The sequence below is a fragment of the Kogia breviceps genome, chromosome 7 (genome assembly GCF_026419965.1).
Source record: "Kogia breviceps isolate mKogBre1 chromosome 7, mKogBre1 haplotype 1, whole genome shotgun sequence".
NCBI classification, from domain to species: Eukaryota; Metazoa; Chordata; class Mammalia; order Artiodactyla; family Physeteridae; genus Kogia; species Kogia breviceps.
This window is the reverse complement of record NC_081316.1, coordinates 47,657,732-47,680,067: the sequence shown is the minus strand read 5'-3', so window position 1 is coordinate 47,680,067 and position 22,336 is coordinate 47,657,732. Positions and strand designations below refer to the sequence as shown.

Below are 22,336 nucleotides of genomic sequence, written 5' to 3'. Positions count from 1 at the left end.
CCCGTGAAAAGCACAAGCGCAGAAAAACGATTTCCCAAGTATCGGAGTAGGACAGGCATAGTACAAAAAAGCAGGGATCGTTTTAAAACTGGTTATGCTCTAATTTGTAATGAATGGTCGAAGAGGGTGGGGGTGGGGAAGCCACCCTCCAACCGGGAGTTGGGAGGCAGCGCGCGCACCGCTGCCGAGCTTCACGGCCGCGGTCGCCTAGCAACGGGCGGCGCGGATGCGCGCAGGGCGCTCCATCGGGTGGACGCGGGGAGCTCGCCGCCGCTGCTGCGCGCTCTCGGGTCTGCTGGACCCACCAGGAAACTTTGGGGCTCCTGGGCGCCGGGGCGTCGACACTAGACCCAGCGGACGCCGCGATGCTCCCCGCGGGCTGAGGGCAGAGGATGAGGTCGCGTCCCTGCGCGCCCGGCCGGGCGATCCGTGGGGTCGCACCCACGGAAAGTTGGAGCGCACCTGCCCGCGCCCGGAAGACGCTTGGTCCCTGAGTGGAATTGCCCCCACTGCCAAGTTACTTTGACAATTTCTTACCCCCAGTGCATGGGGCATCTGGGACCCCGCCGGGCCCCCGGTTCATGGATTCCGGTCGCTGCGGGAGAGATACCCGCGCTTTTCTAAGAGACCTACGACGGGTAACTGATGCGTAATCCATTAGCCCTGAATGGTTGCGATTCTATTTTTGTTTTCTGCTTTTCTTCTTCCTCCAGACAGTGAGTTTGTAGAAGAAGCCTCATCCACGCCCTACAGCCCCGAGGAGTTCGGTAAGTCTGCCCCCTTTGCTTTTTATTCTCGAAATACAGCTCGAGAACCAGGAATTTGGGGGGCGCCCGGGTCCAATCAGCCAGAGGGGCAGAGAGAAACGGCCAGGGAACACACTTCCCCAGTTGTACGTTCCCTTCGCGGTGAGAACTGGCCTTTTCCTGGCGCGTGTGCTTTGGGGGTGGCGGGGAAAGTGTCAGCTGTGCCGTGTGTGTGTGTGTGTGTGTGTGTGTGTGTGTGTGTGTGTGTGCGCGCGCGCGTGCGTGCGTCCAGGTCCGTGGTGCTGCTCCCTGGAGCGCGGCACAACAAACTTCCAGATCTGGGGGCCTCTGCAAGTAGCCTGACTCATCCTGCCTGGAAGGATGCAGTGCGGGCTGTCTCAGTCTAGCCAGTACCTGCCACAAGAAGAACATCGTGTGGCTAGCTCCTAACCTGAATTTAATGAAGTCCAGGGCCAAAAACGTTCTGGTAATTAAATTTCAAGACTTGGGAGCTGTATTCCTCCCTGATTTGTTTCTCCTTCAGGTGTCTGGGAACAGGGCATTTCATCTTCCTGTGCCTGTCGTTCTAAGTGTAGATTTGTGGTGGGTGAACGCGACAGTCTTGTCAGAGACAGACTTCCTCCTGTGAAGAGAAGGAAATTTGCATTGTTGGGATCCCTCTAAGTATTCCTGCCACCCAGTCTCACTTGGTGGCTTAGTGGTTGATGGGTTTTTGTTTTTTGTTTTCCTCATTCTAGGGTTTAGTTAAGCTGCTAACAATCTGGACTGTCAAGTCTGTCCTTGCTGTTCTTTTATCACCAGCTTGCACATCTTGCCTTTCTTCCATGAAATGACAGCTGTTTAAAAATGTTTATCCACACTAAGGCTCTCAGCCTTGGGTACCATGTGTCTGGTCAGCCTCTCCTCCTGGGCTGTATGTCCTCAGCAAGTCCCACACCACCTGAAGTAAAATTCCACCGCAGCAAGGACTTTCATCCTTTTCTAGGAGCCAGGTACCCAAAATAGGTCTGGATCAAGGATGGCGTTGTGAGGCAGGGAAGAGGACCTTGTTTTATTCAGAAGATGTGTTTCTGAGGAGTTGTGAGGCAATTACATCTCTGGAAATGGAATCATAAATTAAATGCATGAGCAAAACTAGTTTTTAAAGGTACACTATGGTGAGTCTTTTTATGAAATGAAAATGACATTTAAACCATAGCTTTGCATGAAGCAGTTTTTTAAGAGAGCAGATTCTTGGTGATCTGCTCCACATGTGCTTAATTGTGTATCAATGACACCAGAATTGGCACCATTGCATTCACAGAATGGTTTATGTACCAGAAAGTCCCAGGTGATTGACCCTTGTTTGTTTTCATCTCTTCCCCCCTCGCCACACCCCCAACAGACTGGACGGCCCAGCTGAGGTGCTGATCAGTAGGGGGAACCCTTCAGATTAGCAGTAGAAAACTCAGAAAATAACCTTTTTTCTCTTCAGCCCTTCTGTGGGAAAAGCCCAGTTTCTCAAGAGGAGATGAGAGTGTTATAGGAATCCTGGTCCCTCCTGGGCTCTGGGATGGCAGGATGATTGAGAATATAAAACACAAGTCAGGGAGTTTGAGACCAGGGTTCTGGCTGCTTCACCTTCCTTAGCAGATATGTTAACCAGTCTGTTTTCTCATCTTTGAAAAGCTGAGGTTGTGCCAGGTGGCCTCTAAGCATCATCCAGTTCTAGCCTCCTGAGACCATAAGCCAAAGGAGGCCCATAGCTATCAGGTATTTACTATTTACATTCGGGTGCCATGCTGTTTGGGTGCGTGGTGGCTCCAAAGGGTTTTTCTCTTTCTGACAGAGCAGCTCAGTGGATGAGACTGCATTGTTTCCATGCTATTCAGGTCAAAGAGGGAGCTGGCCTTTTTCCCTTGGAAAGAGTCGTGATACTTTTGGGTGCTTTTCTAAGACACACAGCAGGAAAGATGCCTCCTACAGCAGTTGATGAGCTTGTCCAGCAGCCATTCTTTCTGGAGCACAGAAGAGCACAGATTCACCCCCTGGCCAGGATCTAAGGGAACTGGAGAAGAGGTGGAGGGAGGTCATAAACACTTAGTTTGAATTCTATCACTGCACTTACCCGTGACCTTGGGCAGGTGACTAAACTGCTCTGGGCCTCAGTTATCTCTCAACCTAATTGGAGACCTTGCATGGCTAGGGTCAATGGTGTGTGTAGAGTCCTAGCCCCATGTGTAGTATTTGCAGGTATTCAGGAAGTGCTTATTGCTGTTACTTTATTAGTAGTATTCCTTTGAAAGACACTTATTTCCCGTGCATGATGGAATAGCTCTCATCAATTGTCCCAACCTATTAACTAAAACCATTTTCATTTCTAGAAATTTCTCTGCAACTTACCTAGTCTCCAAACACAGATTCTTAGGAATGGTGATCAGGTCGATTGAATTATTTAGTGATTTATTCTTGGAGCAGCGTGTGGAATGGTGTTCCATCTGCGGTCTTCAGTGACGATCCCACTACTCTCTTGTGGCATGATAGGTAGTTGGTTTTGCCTCCAAATTTTCATGTAAGTCACCAAATGAACTATGACTTGCTCTTTGGAGGATTTATTCTCAGTGTTGTGGCAAAATCATGTAATGCAATTAAGTAACCAAAAAGGGGTTTTTGAAAATAATGGAAAAAGGAGCCTGTCTCTAGATGAATGCTGTATTGAAGGTGTCCTCTGATGGAGAGTCCAGAAATATGCCCTCTTTCCTGTGATGGTACCACTTTCTACACTTTTCCATAGTCTTTCTATAGTCCCACCCATAGGTAGACGTGATGGCCATCTGAGGGGGTGAGAAAGAATGCATGGAGAGTTGGGATGAACGCAGATGTGATCATGTCTGCCTGTCTAATAACCTTTATCAACTTCCCACTACCTGGAGGATAGACATTTGGTTAGCCATGGGAGGACCTCTATGATTTGCATCACCCCCATCCACCATAACCTTCTAAGTACATTGAACTATGGGACAGTCCTCTAACTGCAGCTCTCTTCCCGTTGCCTGCCTGCCTTTCCTCCTCCTTCTCTCTTCCTCCCCTGGCTGGCTCCTACCCCTCTTTCAACACTAAGTCCATGTGTCATGTGCTCCTAGTGGTTCTTAACCCTAGACGTTAGAATCAGGGGAGCTATTAAAAGTCCCGAGACCAAGTCCTAACCAATTACATCAGAATCCCTGGAGTGTGGACCGAAGCATCAGTGTTTCATCAGTGTGTACTTTAAAAATTGGATCTCAGTGATTCCAGTGTGTAGCCATGGTTGTTAGCTACCACACTAGGTTGTGGTCACCACACTTTTCTTTGCAATTCTAGCAGCCAGCCCAGTGCCTGGCACACGTAAGTCTTCAGTAAATGCTTGTTGAATGTGTGAGTGTGGGTCACCGCTGAGATGCTTTGTCTTTTCATGGTTATATACTCCTAAGATTGGCCTCTCTGCTTGTCATAAAAGTGCCTTGGGGCACTTGAATCCTTTGACCTTTGACCTGTATCTCTCTCCTTTGTTCATTCCTTAGGCTTAACCAGTTTATTTTCTTTCTTAAAAATTGAAATCCTAAAACCACTTTTTAGTATAAAAGTAATACATGCTTACTTAAGAAAATTTGAACATTAGAAAGAATAGGGGAAAAGTTCACTCCCTTACCATCCAAAAGCACATGGATGGGTCCTTGATTCCGTAACTTTTCCTAATTTGCTGCCCTTATGGGAGTTGCTTGACCCTCTGGCACATCTCATTGAGCTCAGTTGATGCTCTCTTTTGCTCAGACCCTGTGAACTTTCCTGAGTTCCAAAAGGAGTGCTCATGAGAATAGTATTCTTGGGAGAGAACAAGGCCAATGCCCCCAGGGCCAGTGTACCATGAGAAGGGGTTTTCTTGTGCTATTCTTGCCTTCCTCATTCAAGCAGGATGTAGGGGCTTTATTAGAATAAGTGATAACAGTTGTGTAACTTCTTTAAAATAATGACTTAAATGTTTGCCAGCCCACCCCCTAGCCCTCCTAAAATAGGAGATGAGATTGCATTACTGGATAAAAGTACTTATGTCTTTCAGAGCCCAGCAGCTGGTAAGTATAAAATTAGTCAGGATAGATAGGCTAACTGCTACAACGAACAAGCCCAAATGTCAGTGGCTTAACACCATAAAGGCGGTGTTTGTTGCTTGTGTTGTAGTCTAGTGTTGAGCTGTCGGAGGGCTCTGCTCCATGTGGTCATGGAGAGCCCCAGGCTCCTTCCCTGCCTTGGCGCCATCCTACCCTACAGCATCAGATTCCTTCACTGGATCCTTTGAATCCATTTGGCAGACAAGTCAGTAAGGTGAGCAAGACCAAGGTATGCTCACCGATGGTTGTCTCAGCCTGGAGGTAACACACTGACCTTCCCTCATATTCCAAAGGTGGAAGCTAGTCCCATAACCTCATCCACATGAAAGGAGGCTGGGAAACGTAGTCTAGTAATGTGCCAGGAAGAAGAGGAGTGCACTTACATTGGTGATCACCAGCTGTCACATGCCTCTTATTGTTCTAACCACAATGACTGAGCTATATCCTGATCTTTGTATTGTTTAGGATACTGGTTTGGCTGCTACAACCAAGGCTAAAATGACAGTGACTGAAACAAGGAACAAGTTAAATTCTCTTTCACTTAGAGCGTAAGCAATCCAATACTGATATGGTGGCTTCGTTGTCCTCTGATAGTCTCAAATGGAGCTTCCATGCAGTGGGTTAAGGTGGCTGCTTCAGATCCCACCATCACATCCACATTCCAGTCTATAGGAAAGAGAGAAGGAAAGTGGAGGGCATAACCTAAAAGCTGCATGCATTATTTCACTTACATTCCTTTGGACTGAACTTTAAGTCAGATGGCCATACCTAACTCCAGGAAGGCTGGGAAATCTGGGTGGGAGTAAGGTGGAGTCTATTACTGGAAGGACGATTGAGTAGGAAACAGGGAGAAAGAGGTGCTGGATAATGAGTAATCTTTTCAACCAGTTCTAGGAAGCATGTCTTAGTGGTTAAGTGCATGGACTTGGAGTCATACTCTGGGTATGGTTTGAATTTTGTCCCACCTCTTATTTGCTCTATGACCTTGGGCAAGTTACTTCATCTATGTCTGTTTCCTAACCTGTAAAATCATGTGGTGGTTCTTTTCTGATGTTCTTCCAGACCCACTCACCATCCTTCACTACCCTGGTCTGTGCCCTGGAAAACTTACCTTTTGGAATGTAGCCTCTGGCTTCCAGTTTGACCAGTGAGAGGTACTGGCAGCATATGGGAGGATGGAAACCAAGAGATGTCAGGGTACTTAGACCCTTCCTGTCAGGCTGTGGGATAATGTGGCTGGATTAGTTTAGGCCACTGCTTCCTCTCTTGCAGCATCAGATCATGCTGGGTTCCGGAACCTTCCCTTCTGACTGAGGGGTGGCTCCCATGTGGCTTGCCCCAGGCTGCTCCTCCATATCCCATTTTCCCTTAACCCGCCCATCACACTTTGATCAGCAGTCCCTTCATCAGAGTCTCTTCAGTCACTTTTTTGAAGCATACCATCCATTTCCTGTTAGGACCCTAGCTGATATGATGGGGGTAATAATAGTATCAGCCTCAGACCATGGTGGTGAGGGCAAATGGGTTTTAGAAGGAACCCTTGAATGAATGTCGTAACCATCGTTAAATGTTTACTATGTTCCATGTCCCTAGCCGAATGCTCTGATCCCTTCAGGCATGGTCAAACCTTCTGAAAGACCTGACTTTTGATGTATAAATGAAATAATATGGCCGTTCATCTCCTCTTCCCCACCCCGTGTTAGGAAGATGCAGCAAGACCTAAGAGTAGTGAACAAATCTCTTCCTGCATCCAAAGTTTTCTTCCCTCTCATCATATGGGGATGAATAAGGAGAAAGATCCCGGGCCTTTATTATTATTCATCTACTCTATGCTGGGCACTTTACAGGTGTAAACAGTCTACCCAGCTTCCCAGCGTGGAGTTTAAATCATGTCACCCACATTGAGAGCCTCAAATATAATGATTTCCAAGAATTTGCCTGCCCGTATTACTAACAAATCAAGTCTTTCTCTAAGGCTACCCTCTAATTTTAGGCCCAAGAATTCTCAGGGGTGCTTGTTCACATCCACAGCTTCAGTTCTGGCTGCTCTAGCATTTTGCCAAGGGAGCTGGAATCCAGATACACCTTACTGAGGCCAGTGGACACCTGGGTTACTGTTCCACGTCCTCTCTTCAGAAACCGGTGACCATACGACACAGCCACGGCTGCTGCTGCCCTGCTTACACCAGAACCTGGGGGCTTGCTGTTTGTTCGCCTGCTGGGAGCCTGACCGATTTCCCAGTGTCCTGCCTCGTGCTGGCCGCAGAGTGGGCCCAGGGCCTTCTAATCACTACACAAGCCCAGACTCACCGAGGGTCTGGAATCAGATTGGCTACCTTCCCAGCTCTGAGCTGGTCTCTAAACAGCCAGGGCCATTCACCCCATCCCTGGATCCAACCCCAGATCTCTCCACCCTTAGAAGCCTATCTGTCCTGCCTTCTTCCTCCCCCAGTTCCGAGCACATAGCTTCTGAGAGGCAGGGAGTTTTCACCCCAGTTTAACATTTCCTCAGGATGATTGACAGTGGAAAATTCAATTCCCTTCACAGGAAACCTCACCCTACCACAGGGGTGTGGTCTGGCCTCCCCGCTCCAACAGAACAATCACAGAAAGGCTCACCATTGTTACAGTTCCCTAAACCTGGGCACTCAGTCTCTTCCACAATTGATCTTGTTAAGTTTATCAGCTCATTTCATCCTCAGAACAACTCAGTGAAGCAGAAGGAATTATTTTTACCTCATGGAGGAGGAAACAGAGGCTCAGAGGGGTTAAGTTACCTGCCCAATGTCACACAGCTAATTAAAGGCAAAACTTCCATTCAAAATATAATCTCTGGCTCCAGAGCCAATCTCAGTTTCTTGGAGAGGAGAATATACAAGTTGCCCTCCTCCCAGGCGGATTTGGTGGTGGGCTGAATGCTATAAATGATGTAAAAGGAACTAGCTCAGGGCCTGCCAGCACAGCATATGGCTGTTCGGTACGTTCTCTGTTGAATAAATGAATGAATAGTAGGTGCTCAAAGCCATATATATATATTTTTTTCTTTAGACCACCAAATAATGATTAATATGCTCCAAAGGAATTTTCCATAACGGGATCTGAAGCGACAACCAGAAAAACTCTTCCTAGCTTCCTTCATTTAGTTCCTGCTCTTCCTGCTCTGTATTACAGGGCCGAGTCCCTGGGACAGGAAACCTCCTATGGTTTCCTGATGGTACAGATGCCATTTCTAAAGGAAACTAGACCTGGGAAGCAGCACAGTTTGGGGTAGGACAGTGGCAGCCTGGAGGGGAATCTGAAAGCGTAACTAAAGGCAGGTGCACTTGGGTCTGGGTGTAAAACTCATCCCAACTCCCCTAATGGTTGTTTGTGAAGTGACACTACTCATTGTCCAGGAGGTAAGATTTTATTCCAGGGTGTTCTCCTTGGGAGGGAGAATGAAGTAGGAAGGGGAAAATGACAATCAATTCTGGGAGATAAATTGTTATCTACCTTGGCTAAAAGAGCAAGGATGGTGGTATGGAATCGTGGGATAAAATACAGACACACACACACACACACACACACACACACACACACACACACACACACAGAAAAATGGAAAGGGCATTTTCCTTGCCGAAGAGATGTTTTACTAGAAAAATATAGGACTGTGTCCAGTGATTCCTGAATGTTAAACACAAACCACCTAGAAACCATGATATTTCATCAATTGTTAAGGACTTCCGGAGTCTAAAGAGTGTAAAATTACCAGCTTGATCTGTTCAAGAATGCTATGATTATGGTTTCTGGGTCACATTCTTACTGAATGATCTTTCTGGAATATGTCCCGTTGGTTTTGGTTTCTCTCAAATCAGTTGTGCCCATGGTGGCTGCATTAAAATGGCTTGCTGGGACTTGTCAGCTCTCACTGTCTCTCCTGGGTTACCTCTTCCCCTTTTCTCCTTTCTCCCTGCTTCTGGCTCCCTGTCCGCCTCAGTTCCGCCCCCACCTCCGCCTCAGTTCCCCTCAGTCTGTCCCCTCCCCCTTTCCCCTCTTGCTACCTCCTTCCTGTTCCCATGTTAAGTTGGAATACAGACAGAAAAGGCAGTGCTTGCCTTGCTAGGGCCCTCTGCCAGAAAAATGGAACAGGTCAAATTATAAAAAAAGGATTAAAAAAGAATGCTGTTTGGCAAAATGGGGGAAACAGATGTTCAGGGGTGGTTTTGCTGTCTCGGGCTGTCTGCCGCCTGCTGAAACACACTCCTTACAGGATAGCTAGATACAGACATTCATCATCATGGCACACATGTGGTTGTTTTAATGTCAAATCTGTATCTATATATTTGTCTCTGCTTAATTCTCCTCTCTCCGTGAACTTTGTAGCCCCAAATCCAGAGTTGGCAAGATTACTGACCACCTGATAGAAAGATTTATTTTCAGCCTCTTCTCAGAGGGGTTTTTTTGGCTAGGAAATTTTTATTTATTTTAAAAAATTTATTGAAATATAAATTTTTGTACAGCAAAGTGATTCAGTTATACTTTCATACGTATATATATATATAATTTTTCAGATTCTTTTCCCTTATAGGTTATTACAAGATATTGAGTTCCCTGTGCTGTACAGTAGGTCCTTGTTGATTACCTATTTTATATATAGTAGTGTGTATATGTTAATCCCAAACTCCTAATTTATCCCTCCCCTCCTTTCCCCTTTGGTAACCACAAGTTTGCTTTACATGTCTGTGAGTCTATTTCTGTTTTCTAAATAAGTTCATTCGTATCATTTTTTTTTTTTAGATTCCACATATGAATGACATCATATGATATTTGTCTTTCTCTGTCTGACTTACTTAGTATGATAATCTCTAGGTCCATCCATGTTATTACAAATGGCATTATTTCATTCTTTTTTTAATGGCTGAGTAATATTCCATTGTGTGTATATATATATATATATATATATATACCACATCTTTATCCATTGATCAGCTGATAGACACTTGTGTTGCTTCCATGTCCTGGCTATTGTAAATAGTGCTGCAATAAACATTGGGGTGCATGTATATTTTCTAATTATAGTTTTCTCTGGATATATGCCCAGGAGTGGGATTGCTGGATCATATGGTAACATTATTTTTGTTTTTTTAAGGAACCTCCATACTGTTTGCACCAATTTACGCCCCCACCAACAGTGTAGGAGGGTTACCTTTTATCCACACCCTCAGAGGGCTTTTTTTAAAGACTACCAGGAAGAGTGGACACTGGAGCTGCTTTCAGGTCACTGTAAATATTTTATGGAAAGTTCAGGTTCTTAAGAAAATAGAGAAGGAACTTGTGGGTGCAGAACTTAGTCTGAAATGAACCTACGGAAAGTTCATGGTTGAAGGTCTCCTGCTGGGACTTGTAACCTGCCAGAGGTCCTTTGCTCCTGTCTCCCAAAAGGCTTGCTATTTACTGGCTGTTGACCAAAAATAAAAGTCCTCTACGTAGCCCCTGTGGTTGGCCAGCCAGAGAATTCAGACTATCTCCTTTAAAAAAATATTTCCCTTTTGGCTCTAAAAGCCATTTCCACCACAGACTCAAAAGAGGGATTCCAGATTCTGAACATTTGCTGTAGACTGAGGAGTGTGGCAGGCTGTTTCCGTGACTGTTGGACCCTTGTGTGGGTTAACCTCACATGCCCACCTGGTGCCTCCCCCTCTAGTGGCTCCCCCTTGTCGTGTAGGAGCGTAACGAGCATCAGTGAATTAGCACATCTAAAGCACTTAGAACAGTGCCTGACAGATGACCAGTGTTTAGTAAATGTTACCCTAATTTCACTGCTTTCCTTTTTTCCCCGCCTTCCTTCATATCCCTCATCACTTTCAAGTATGTCTTCCTTCCCTGAGCACCATTCTGTTTCTTCTCCCCTATTCTGTTCATCTAGTGACACTGAAAGAAAAGGGGAAAGAGAATCAATTACAAAAGTATAAAGCTAGAGCTGCCACCAGCCCAAACAGTGCCTTTGCGCAAATTAGAAAAAAGCATCCCCTTCAAGTGGATGAAGAGCAGAGTCCGTGTTCCCAGTTTAGCGAGTAGAGGGCAAGCTAGATTTTAGCCCCACACCTCTGCTTCATTCAGTCTGTCAGCCCTGCACTCTTGTGCAGTGAACAGCTTATACAACTGGACATGGTAGCCTGCATTCCCCACTCCCAGCCTTCTCTTGGATATTTTTTCCCTTTTCTGGTAACTCTTTCAGTGTTGTGTAGCTACTAGAAAGCCTAAATTCTTCCTTGAATAGTCCTTTTTAAAAAAAATAACAACAGAATATTTTATTAGGTGTTAATTGGATACTTTAGATATGATATGAAGTTGGGATTATTAGTTGCATAGAATGCAAACAAGTAGATGTATTTTTTTTCTAGATAACAAAGTCTCTGCTCAGTTTTCTGACTGACATAGCATTAGTGATATAGAAGTGAGCAAGGCAGTCACAGGCCTTGCTCACTGGAGAGAGGGCAGTCATTAAAATGTAATTACACAAATTATTATTTAATTGCCCTTGTAACAAGTTCTTTTTTTAAATTTTATTTTTTTATACAGCAGGTTCTTATTAGTTATCTATTTTATACATATTAGTGTATACATGTCAATTCCAATCTCCCAATTCATCCCACCCCCCACACACACACCCCCCACCACTTTCCCCCCTTGGTGTCCATACGTTTGTTCTCTACATCTTTGTCTCTATTTCTGCCTTGCAAACCGGTTCATCTGTACCATTTTTCTAGATTCCACATATATGTGTTAATATACAATGTTTGTTTTTCTCTTTCTGACTTAATTCACTCTGTATGACAGTCTCTAGGTCCATCCATGTCTCTACAAATGACCCAATTTCATTTCTTTTTATGGCTGAGTAATACTCCATTGTATATATGTACCACATCTTCTTTATCCATTCGTCTGTCGATGGGCATTTAGGTTGCTTCCATGACCTGGCTATTGTAAATAGTGCTGCAATGAACACTGGGGTGCATGTGTCTTTTTGAATTATGGTTGTCTCTGGGTATATGCCCAGTAGTGGGATTGCTGGGTCATATGGTAGTTCTATTTTTAGTTTTTTAAGGAACCTCCATACTGTTCTCCATAGTGGCTGTATCAATTTACATTCCCACCAACAGTGCAAGAGGGTTCCCTTTTCTCCACACCCTCTCCAGCCTTTATTGTTTGTAGATTTTCTGATGATGGCCTTTCTGACTGGTGTGAGGTGATACCTCACTGTAGTTTTGATTTGCATTTCTCTAATAATTAGTGATGTGGAGCAGCTTTTCATGTGCCTCTTGGCCATCTGTATGTCTTCTTTGGAGAGATGTCTGTTTAGGTCTTCTGCCCATTTTTGGATTGGGTTGTTTGTTCTTTTAATATTGAGCTGCACTGAATAGTTCTTTTAAAATAGATTCCCCCAAATAATTTACATTATTTTCCCCAAGTTCTGATTTCCTGAATAAAAACTGTGTCTGAAACTTATAATACTTATGCCAATAGTTAACCCAAAATTATTTACTCCAGTTCAAATGGCATTTTAGAATGTATTAAAATAAAAAGAGCTCATATTTGTGGAGTGCTTTTCATGTATACGTGTCTTGCTAAGAACTTTATGTCAGGAATCTCAAAGCAATGCTGTGAAGCAGGTACTATTGTTTCCCTCATTTGACAGATTGGGAGTTGGAGCTTAGACAAGTTCAATAACTTGCCAAGTCACACCTGGGAAGTGGTGGAGCTGGGGCTTGAGCCTAGCTTTGTTCTCTCTTGCTGGAATTCCTAACCTCTGTCCTCAATTCCAGAGCAAGTTACTAGAACCCAAACTCCTGATTCTCAGTGGCTGATTCTTGGCAGAACCATGATTTGCATCCAGGCCTATTTGACTGTACAATTATGGGCTGACCCATTTACAATGCTGCCTACAACTTGCCACACACTGCAGTTGGGCTTGGGGACAGAAGGGTGAATGAGAAATAATCCTTCCCTGGGAGAGAAAGACCAATTAATAGAAAACTTTACAGTGTGATACTCTGGCTCCTCCAGACCAGTGGGCCCTTATTGACTGTGTGACCTTGTGTAGGTTATCTAAGCTTTCTAGGCTTTACCCATCTGTGATATGGGAATGCAAATACCTACTTCATAGGGTAGTTGGGAGGGATTAAATGAGATGATACACACACACACACATACACACACACACACACATATATATGCACACACACACATAGTTGGCACTCCATGAGTGGTTGCAGTTATTTTTTATTATGGTGAGTGCTATATAGGAAGTATTCAAGGGACTGTGGGACCCCTGAGAAGAGGAACCTGACTCAGTCATGGAAGTCAAGGGGAAGCCAGGAAGGCTTACTGGAGGTCATCCACCCTTCACAGCATATGCTGCAAGAGGAAGGGTACAGGGCATGAACAGGTTATGTCTGCGTTAGGACAGCTGGTGGCAGCCAAAGTCAGCTCCTCCTCTGGGGTCCCCAAAACTGAGTTCTGAATACTGGAGAGAAGGTGAATGAAGCAGAATCTTCTCCCTTGTACATGCCCAGGTTGAGCATGGAAACTCTACAAAGTGGGACCGTAACCTCATTAACTCTTTCCTCAAAATGCCGTGCACATCCTGATGACTCACAGGATCTGTTTGTCCCACTCTTAAAAGGCCTTTAAATTTGGCATGGTAGGGTTCAGTGGGACAAAGCTGTGACACTGTGTCCATCTGAATTTCACTCCTTTTTCCATTATTATCATCATTATTGCTTTTGACTACTGTCAGCTTGACATTGCACACTGTTTGCCAAATGAGAGACTGAGGAATCCTCTAAAGCAAGTATAGCGATATCACCCACGTAGGCAGGTAATTGTCAGAATTTGCAAAATCCAAACTGGGTATCCAAAAATAGAGCATACCCAGTTAAATTTCAGATAAACAGCAAATGATTTTTTTTTAGTAGTATATATATGTCCCTTGCAATATTGGGGACATAATATACTAAAAAATTTTGTTGCTTATCTGATATTCACATCCATCTGGTGGTGTCTGGCAGCTCTTGCTGTGGGAGCAGCATCTGGGGGTGCTCTGCTTTTCATGTCAGATTTTAGCTTGCTCTGTTAGAAGGTGTGGTAAAACATGGCTCAGGTCCTGTCACTGGGTATTTAGTCCCCACTGGATTTCACTTAGATGCTTACATTATTGAGAACTGATTGCTGACGGGTGCGCTGTTTTATCAATTAGAAAATGGTTGTTGGAAATTAGCCCTTCCTACAGCAGAAATCCTGAACAGCTTCAGGGATTTGATGCATGCTTATTTTGCATAATATATAAACACAGGAGCATTTGCCTGCTCCTCCATGGGCTACATGGCTTATGGAGTCTGGATATTGAGGTTTTGGTTTTCTCCATTCTCTCTTGTAACAGAAGCTCAAGTCTGATCTACTCATTTAGAGCATCTTAGTGTCCTCATTGGAGGGAACACCCAGTGCCCTCTTTCCTTAATGCATGATCTCTCAGCCTGGGCTAGACCATCACCAGAGGGGGTGATGTATATATATGAGGGAGGGGGTCCTGCCTCATGATAAAACCTAGTTTATTGTTATGCAGTGATTATAACACTTTCTTTGAGGGAGCTGAAACCTGATTTGCTGTTTCTTGCACCCAGTTGTCCATGTTTTACCTTCTAGAGTTTTCAAAGATTTTTTTTTTTTACTGTGACCCTACATAAAGATACCCTTTATAGGGCTTCCCTGGTGGCGCAGTGGTTGAGAATCCGCCTGCCAATGCAGGGGACACGGGTTCGTGACCTGGTCCGGGAAGATCCCACATGCCGTGGAGCGGCTGAGCCCGTGAGCCGTGGCCGCTGAGCCTGCGCGTCCGGAGCCTGTGCTCCGCAACGGGAGAGGCCGCAACAGTGAGAGGCCCGCGTACCGCAAAAAAAAAAAAAAAAAAAAAAAAAAAAAAAAAGATACACTTTATAGACTCATGTAAATTTGAATATAAGTATAACTAAAACAGAAGTTTCATGGAATAGCAATTACTCCTTATTAGACTGGCTGGATCTGATATTTTCTACTTTGTTCTATTTTATTTATTTAAAATGCTGATTAACCTGTTCAGTTGATTTCCACTAATAGGTTGCTTACTACCATTTGAAAAACAACGCTTTAGAGTGTTTATAGTAAATACAGTCAGTCTGTACCTCTTTTCTTTCTGTAAGCTCTCAAAATATTTTAAGATGGCTATCAAATTGTATCTTAATCTTCTCTCCCTACTAGGTCTCTTGTTTTATTATTACTTTTTAATTGAAGTATAGTTGATTTACAATATTGTGTTAGTTTCAAGTGTAGAGCAAAGTGATTCAGTTATACATATGTGTATATATGTATATGTATATATACATATATGTATATATGTGTATATATACGTATATACATATACATATATGTATATATGTATATATATGTATATACATTTATATACATATATATGTATTCTTTTTTCTCTTCTTTGCCATTATAGTTTATTACAAGATATTGAATATAGTTCCCTGTGCTATACAGTAAATCTTGTTGTTTATCTACTTTATACATAGTAGTGTGCCTCTGTTAATCCCATACTGCCACTTTATCCCTCCCCCTTGCCCCTTTGGTAACCATAAGTTTATTTTCTATGTCTGTGAGTCTATTTCTGTTTTGTAAATAAGTTCGTGTGTACTATTTTTTTAGATTCCACATATAAGTGATGTCATATATTATTTGTCTGACTTACTTCACTTAGCATGATAATCTCTAGGTCCATTCATGTTGTTGCAAATGGCATTATTTCATTCTTTTTTATGGCTGACTAGTATTCCACTGTATATATATATACCACATCTTCTTTATCCATTTATCTGTCGATGGGCACTTAGGCTGCTTCCATGTCTTGGCTATTGTAAACAGTACTGCTATGAACATTGAGTTGCATGTATCTTTTCAAATTAGCGCTTTCATCTTTTCTGGGTATATGCGCAGGAGTGGGATTGCTAGATCATATGGTAACTCTATTTTTAGTTTTTTAAGAAATGTCCATACTGTTTTCCACAGTGGCTGTAGGTCTCTTTTTTAATATGCTCTGGTTTCTCCATCCATTCCCATCCTGCTCAACCTCTGTTGAGTGCTTTCCAAGAGGAGAGTTTTGTTTTAACCTGGCACCGAGAACTGAGCCTGACCTCACATATAACTTGACCAATATTTAGCATAGTGGGATCATCAGACCTCTTGACCTCAACCCCCCACCCAAGTTAATATCATTCCATTAATCCATACCCATCGGGTGTAGTTATTTAATTATTTTAAATTCACCTAAAATACCTAAGCTAGCCCATTTTTTCCTGTTTTGTTTGTAAGGATCTCTTGAGATATTTTTCCTAGTTAGGGTGTGGGAGGGGCTCAGATCAAGATGCCTACCATTCATATTTCCTGGATCTACCAATTAAATATTCCCAAACTCGAGAAACATCAACAGAAGAAGCTGTATGTCTAGGACCGTCTAGCACAGCAATAATTAAAGCTTCTCTAAAATGGGCATATTTTCAAAGAAAATGGATAACAGGTTAGTAATCGTAGCTGATAATTATGGAGTATGTGCTGCATGTTAAGAGCTGAGAGCTTTACATGCAAGTGACTCATGAATTTCTCACAACCCTTTGAGGCAAATACTGTTGTAACCACTACTTCTCAAAAGAAGAAAAACTGGGCTTTAGTCAAGTCATATAACTAATAAGTGACAGAAGGGAAGTTGAGCCCAGGCCTGTCTCACTCGTCAGCTTGTGTTTTAGAATACTTAAGTGCCCCCCACAGACTGAAAACCACCCCTGGTGGTTTTGAAACAGATGATGTATGTAACACGCTTATGGCAGTGCATTTGTGGAGGCTTAGTAGAGTTTACTGCCTTCCCGAAAGAAAGGGAAGAACTTAGTAACAAGTTCAGGTCCGTAGCAGCCCCCAGGAGTCTGTGAAAAGTGTCTACACCCATCACTGGCTGCACAGGGTCGGCCTCAGAGTGCTCTGCAGCGGTGCAGTGGGTCTGGAGCCCGGGGAGCATCTCTCCCATCCAGGGGAGCCTGGAGAAGGAGCTGTGTGTGTGTGCAAGGCAAGGTAGTGTAGCGTCAAGATCAAGAGCTCTGCTCTGAAGAACAGGTTTGAATCCTGGCGCTGTCACTTTTGAGCCATGTGATCTCGGGGCATTCCCATAACCTGGGGCCCAGCCTCTTTTCCTCATGTGTAAAACAAGGATAATGAAGCCTACCGCGCAGTGTGTTATGTACTGATGAAATGAGGTAACATATGAAATCACCTGGTACAGAGGAGACACTATTCCGTGCTTGCTCATTCGAGACAGAAAACTGGGTTTTGATCATTCTCCTCCTACAATGCTTCTTGCTTGTTCCCTCATTTAGGTTGGGATTCTGAGTGCACAGAAATGTAGGTCCCCAAGTATCCTAAACCAGGGCTTCTCAAAGTGTGGTCCGTGGACCAGCATCATCTGGGAACTTGTGAGAGTAAAAGTGCAATTCTGGGGCCCCACCGTGACCTGCTGAATCAGAAACTCAAGGGTGGGACCCAGCAGTCTGTTTTAGCAAGCTCTTCTGGTGACTTTGATGCAGCTCACGTTTAAGAACCACTGCCTTACTGGCACTGAGCATCCTACGTCTTCCCCTGTTTTCAAAAAGACTCAGATGAAGGCTCTAGAGAGACTGCATCTTTCACGTGGATATGGTGGTGACCAACGTGGAGTTCACTTTCAGGTTGTTTCCATTTAATCCTTTATTATTCTTCATCCCAAATTGGTTATTTTCTGACGTTCCTTTTCTCTCTTCCACTTAATTTGAAACATATTGTTTGAAACTCATAAGGTATTACATTCTAAAGGATGACTGGAAAGGGAACGTTCCCAGATGCTGGGTAAAGGAGGCTCGTAACATTCCTAAGGAACTCATTCCGGGATGCTCCAGACTGGATCCATGCAGGCCCTCCTCCCTTTGCCTCCTTTAAGCTCCTTCCTGCTTCAAGATCTCCGCACAGGCTATTTGCTCAGCTGGATGGCTCTTCCCCCTGTTCTTCGTCTCCTTGGAGAAGCCTTCCCTTTCCACTCCCTCTAAGTAGCCACCCTCTCCCTCGTGAGTCTTTGTTATTGCACCCTGTTCCTTTTCTTCATCGCACATAGACCAGTTTGAAATAATAGGTTTATTTATACACATTTTAATAAGCAGAGCCCATAGCAGGGTATTTGCACACCTAGTGGCTTATTCAATGTAGTTGATAATATTTTTTGAATGAATGAATGAACCACTGCAGCTTTCACGTGGCTCTGCCTTCTTTCAAACTCTGTTGTGCTTTCGGTTAATCCTTTCAGTTAGTCCTCCTGTTTAGGACTTTATTTTTTTCTAGTTATTTCTGATTATTCCCCTCCTGACCTTGGACTTTTCTGAAGACGCTGTTCTGCTTAGCATGATACTGGCTCTGTTGCTGACACACAATAAATAATTCCTGATTTCTGGATGGATCACCTATCATGTAAGATGTGAATTTTTAACTCTTACCCTACCCTCCACCCCACTCTGAGATTATGCTGTAAAACAAATTTTTCCCCTGAATTGAACCATCCAGAGTGGCCGGAACCCTTGGGAATGGTGAGAGCTTCCCCACTTCTCTGTCTTTGGCATTTAAAGTATAAGATGTGCTGGAAGGATGCTGGTCTTTAGTGCATATTCTAGAAAGAGAAGAGCTAGAACTGCTGTGTAGGCTATGGAGGGGCCATTCTTCTCACTGTTCTTTCTAGCTATGAACAGAGAGGACATGTTTTCAGAATAAAACACACCTGCATCCTTTTCAGAAAGGGCGACTACAAGCGATCTTAATTAAGTCTGAACATTCTGATCAAAGTTATCTCCAGTTATTGTGACAGCCCTTGTTTTTCAGCCCTTGTTTTTAATAGCGATTGTATGTTGCTGTTGTTTTAGAAACTCAGTATGATTCCGGTTTTTAGAAAAAATAACAAAAACCACGTATCTGTACCATCATTGGAAATAGAATAAAACCTAATTGGTTTTTTGTTCATGAAGAGAGAAATGGGAAGAAATTGCCATAGTGTGATATATACTGTAGAACGAACAAAACTGAGGCTGCCTCCTATTAGTGTGCAATTGGATTCACCCAACAGCTCAATGGAATGATCAGTATGGTTAGAAGCTTGGGAGCCTGTAAACTGGGCACCATTAACTACTCATCTAATTCAGTGGTTCTCAACCGGGGGGGAGGTTTTGCCCACAGGAGACATTTGGCAATATTTGGAGACATTATTAGTTGACAGAACTTGGAGTGGGAGGTAGGGTGGTTGCCACTGGCATCAAGCGGGTAGAGGCCACGGATGCCACTAAACATCCAACGATGCAGAGGGCAGTCCTGACCACAAAGAAATCTCAACACCAAACGGCAAGAGTGCCAAGGTTGAGAAACCCTGAAATAACCAATTAGCCAAAAAGTATGAGCTTTCAGTATTCCTGAGGTTTCTGTAGTAAGGGTAGCAAATAACAGAACGATCATCATTTATTAAATACCTGTGACGTGCCAGGTGCTTTATATTCATAGCCACTGAGTGTCTCAGTCAGGATCTGACCCCAGGTTTATTTGGGGACAATGTCTCTACTCTTCCTTTTTAGCTTTTTGGTGGAGGTGCATTTTGCCTGGACATGATAGTATCCACCTTCTGCTTCTTGTGTTTTACATAGATCAGATTATGCATTTAATGCATATTATGTAATACGCTCAGAGGAGAAAGCTATGAGGCAAGAAGAGACCGGTGTGTCACCATGGGTGTGAAGCTGAAAACATCCAGACAAACAGGCCTCAGATCCATAACTCACTAAATGAGCCAAACGCCTGTGGAGGATGATAGCACTGAGCCTGACCCTTAGTAGGTACTTAATACATATTTATTGGGCAATTTTTTCATAATCAACAGATCCCTGGGGTAAGCCTCAAATGGAGCAGCGTTTTCAAATGACCCATTCTGTTATATGACATTTAACTCCTCCTGGGAGCAGTTCACCCATCTCTAAGGCACCCGGTGTTTCCGGAACTGCAGAGAGGTCTCACCTGTGCGTCTTCCACTTGCCTTGTACATCTTCCTCTTTGTTTTTCACTGTCCGTTCTCAGTCAGTCTGGCCTGGAAAAGGCTCATCCCTGACCCCACCTTCCTCACAGCAGTGCTCTCCTGGCATCCTCTGCTTTGGGCACTTCCAGGACTCCCCGCATTTTGCTCCTGTTAACAGTTTACAAGATGGGGGCAGGGCATATGTCAGAATCTCCAGAGGAGGAGCTTATTTGAGAACGGGATTTTATATTTAGAAATAAGCAGGAAAAAAAATACAACTATTGTCTCTGTAAAACAGAGAACTAAAAGAAAAGCTTGGAAGAAATCCTCTTGCCTGGCAATGATGTATGGATTTAGCAAATCTGGGGTTGGTGTGACCAGTTTATGTTTTGGAAAAGAAGAAGTTCAAAGAAAAAGTGTTGAGAAGCACAGCAATGTGCCCTCTCCTTTCCCCTGCCTTTGCTACTAATGACGTCCTTCCCTCAGCACTTGGATTTCTTGGAACCTGCCCTTTTCCCTCCCTGTACAAAGCCAGTCACTCCTGCATGCTCCCATAATGCTTTTTCTAAAATGTTCTAATATGTCACCCATTGTCCTTTACCTTTATCATATTCAGCTCTGATACAGTAAATGCTGCTGAAAGAGAAATGGAAGAGCACCTTGACCTCAGTGAACCAGTGGGAGGCCTTAGTCCTTGACCCTCAAATTTTGGTGTGCTTGGCATTGCTTACGGTGGATTCTATGACGACTCCATCCTTAGAGACCCTGAATCTCTAGAATTTGGAGGTGAGACATCAGGAATTTAAAATTTTACATACTTTGGCTCATAAATCACACTTTGGGAAGCACTACAGAACTTGGGTTTCTATGTTCTAGAAACAAAACAAGCGTTTGAATAAGACAGCCTGGCTGCATTGAGCCATCGGGTTGTTCACGCAACAGGTGTTCATTGAGAACCACTAATTGTAGTGTGACCTGTCCTAGGTGATGCCGGGCAGTAGCTGTCCCTTTTGTGGACATGCCTGTCCACTCTTTTTTTGCCATTTGCTGTTTCCCTCCTGGCAAGCTCAGGCCCATTTTTTTTTTTTTTTTTGCGGTACACAGGCCTCTCACTGTCGTGGCCTCTCCCGTTGCGGAGCACAGGCTCCGGACGCGCAGCCCCAGCGGCCATGGCTCACGGGCCCAGCCGCTCCGCGGCATGTGGGATCCTCCCGGACCGGGGCACGAACCCGTGTCCCCTGCATCGGCAGGCGGACTTCCAACCACTGCGCCACCAGGGAAGCCCTCAGGCCCATTCTTAGGGCCCATCCTAGTCCAAGTAGAAGATGATAAAGACTTTTAAGGTTGTGTTTGGTGGGTGCAGAGAAGAAGAGTGGGGGGGGGAGGATTCCCTTTGTAATAGAGAATTAAATTCCTTGGTATTTCAAATCACTGGAGAAGGGAAGGGTTTCTTTTACTGAATTCCTATTATGTGCCCGGCACTTGACCTATATTGTCTAATCCTCACTATAAGCCAATGAGCTAAATGTAATGTTTCCCATTTTACAGAGGAGGTAGGTGAGGCTTATGTTTTGTTACTCTCCATAGCTAGAAATAGGTGGACCCAGACTAGAACTCAGGACTTAACTCTAAAGACCATGCTCGTCCTCCTCTTCCTGGATGCCTCTGTTCCCTCACTCTTCTTCCAGCCTCTGTGCTTGTCTGGAACATCCCGGTACCTGCCCTGTCTGGAGTTAAAGACTGTTCCCTGAGCTGTCTCTAAGAGTGCCAAAATTGCTCTGTCACCTTCTTAACCTTCCTAGGGGTGAGTAAAAGACAACTTGGGTCACTTTATAGAAAGGATGCTGACCTGTAGAGTGAGTATGTAGGTCCAAAATCACAGATGCTGACTGGTTCACTCCCTTACTGCTAGTAAAGCTGCATTCAGTTTTTATTGTAAGCATACCTTGTTTCTATTTGGCCCCGACCTTAGTCAGAATCTACAGCCAAATATACTATAAAATGTTATCGATGACCTCTTGCTAATTAAATCTGAAGTCTTTTTCTCAGGCCTCAGTTCCTGAACAAGAGTCAGATATCTTTTTTTTTTTTTTTTTTTTTCGGTATGCGGGCCTCACACTGTTGTGGCCTCTCCCGTTGCAGAGCGCAGGCTCCGGAAGCACAGGCTCGGTGGCCATGGCTCACGGGCCCAGCTGCTCCGTGGCATGTGAGATCTTCCCAGACCGGGGCACGAACCCGTGTCCCCTGCATTGGCAGGCGGACTCTCAACCACTGCGCCACCAGGGAAGCCCAAGAGTCAGATATCT

At 44.2% G+C, this 22,336-nt stretch overlaps 1 protein-coding gene across 2 annotated transcripts in view; it reads left to right on the top strand.

Annotated features, from left to right (window-relative positions):
- AMOTL1 (angiomotin like 1) overlaps positions 1–22,336 on the top strand; it is a 170,126-nt gene that overhangs the window by 40,811 nt on the left and 106,979 nt on the right. For both annotated transcript variants that reach the window (XM_067038265.1, XM_067038269.1), the window contains exon 3: positions 714–767. In XM_067038265.1, the coding sequence (XP_066894366.1) occupies positions 714–767 (54 nt within the window). The remainder of the gene's footprint in view (positions 1–713; positions 768–22,336) is intronic.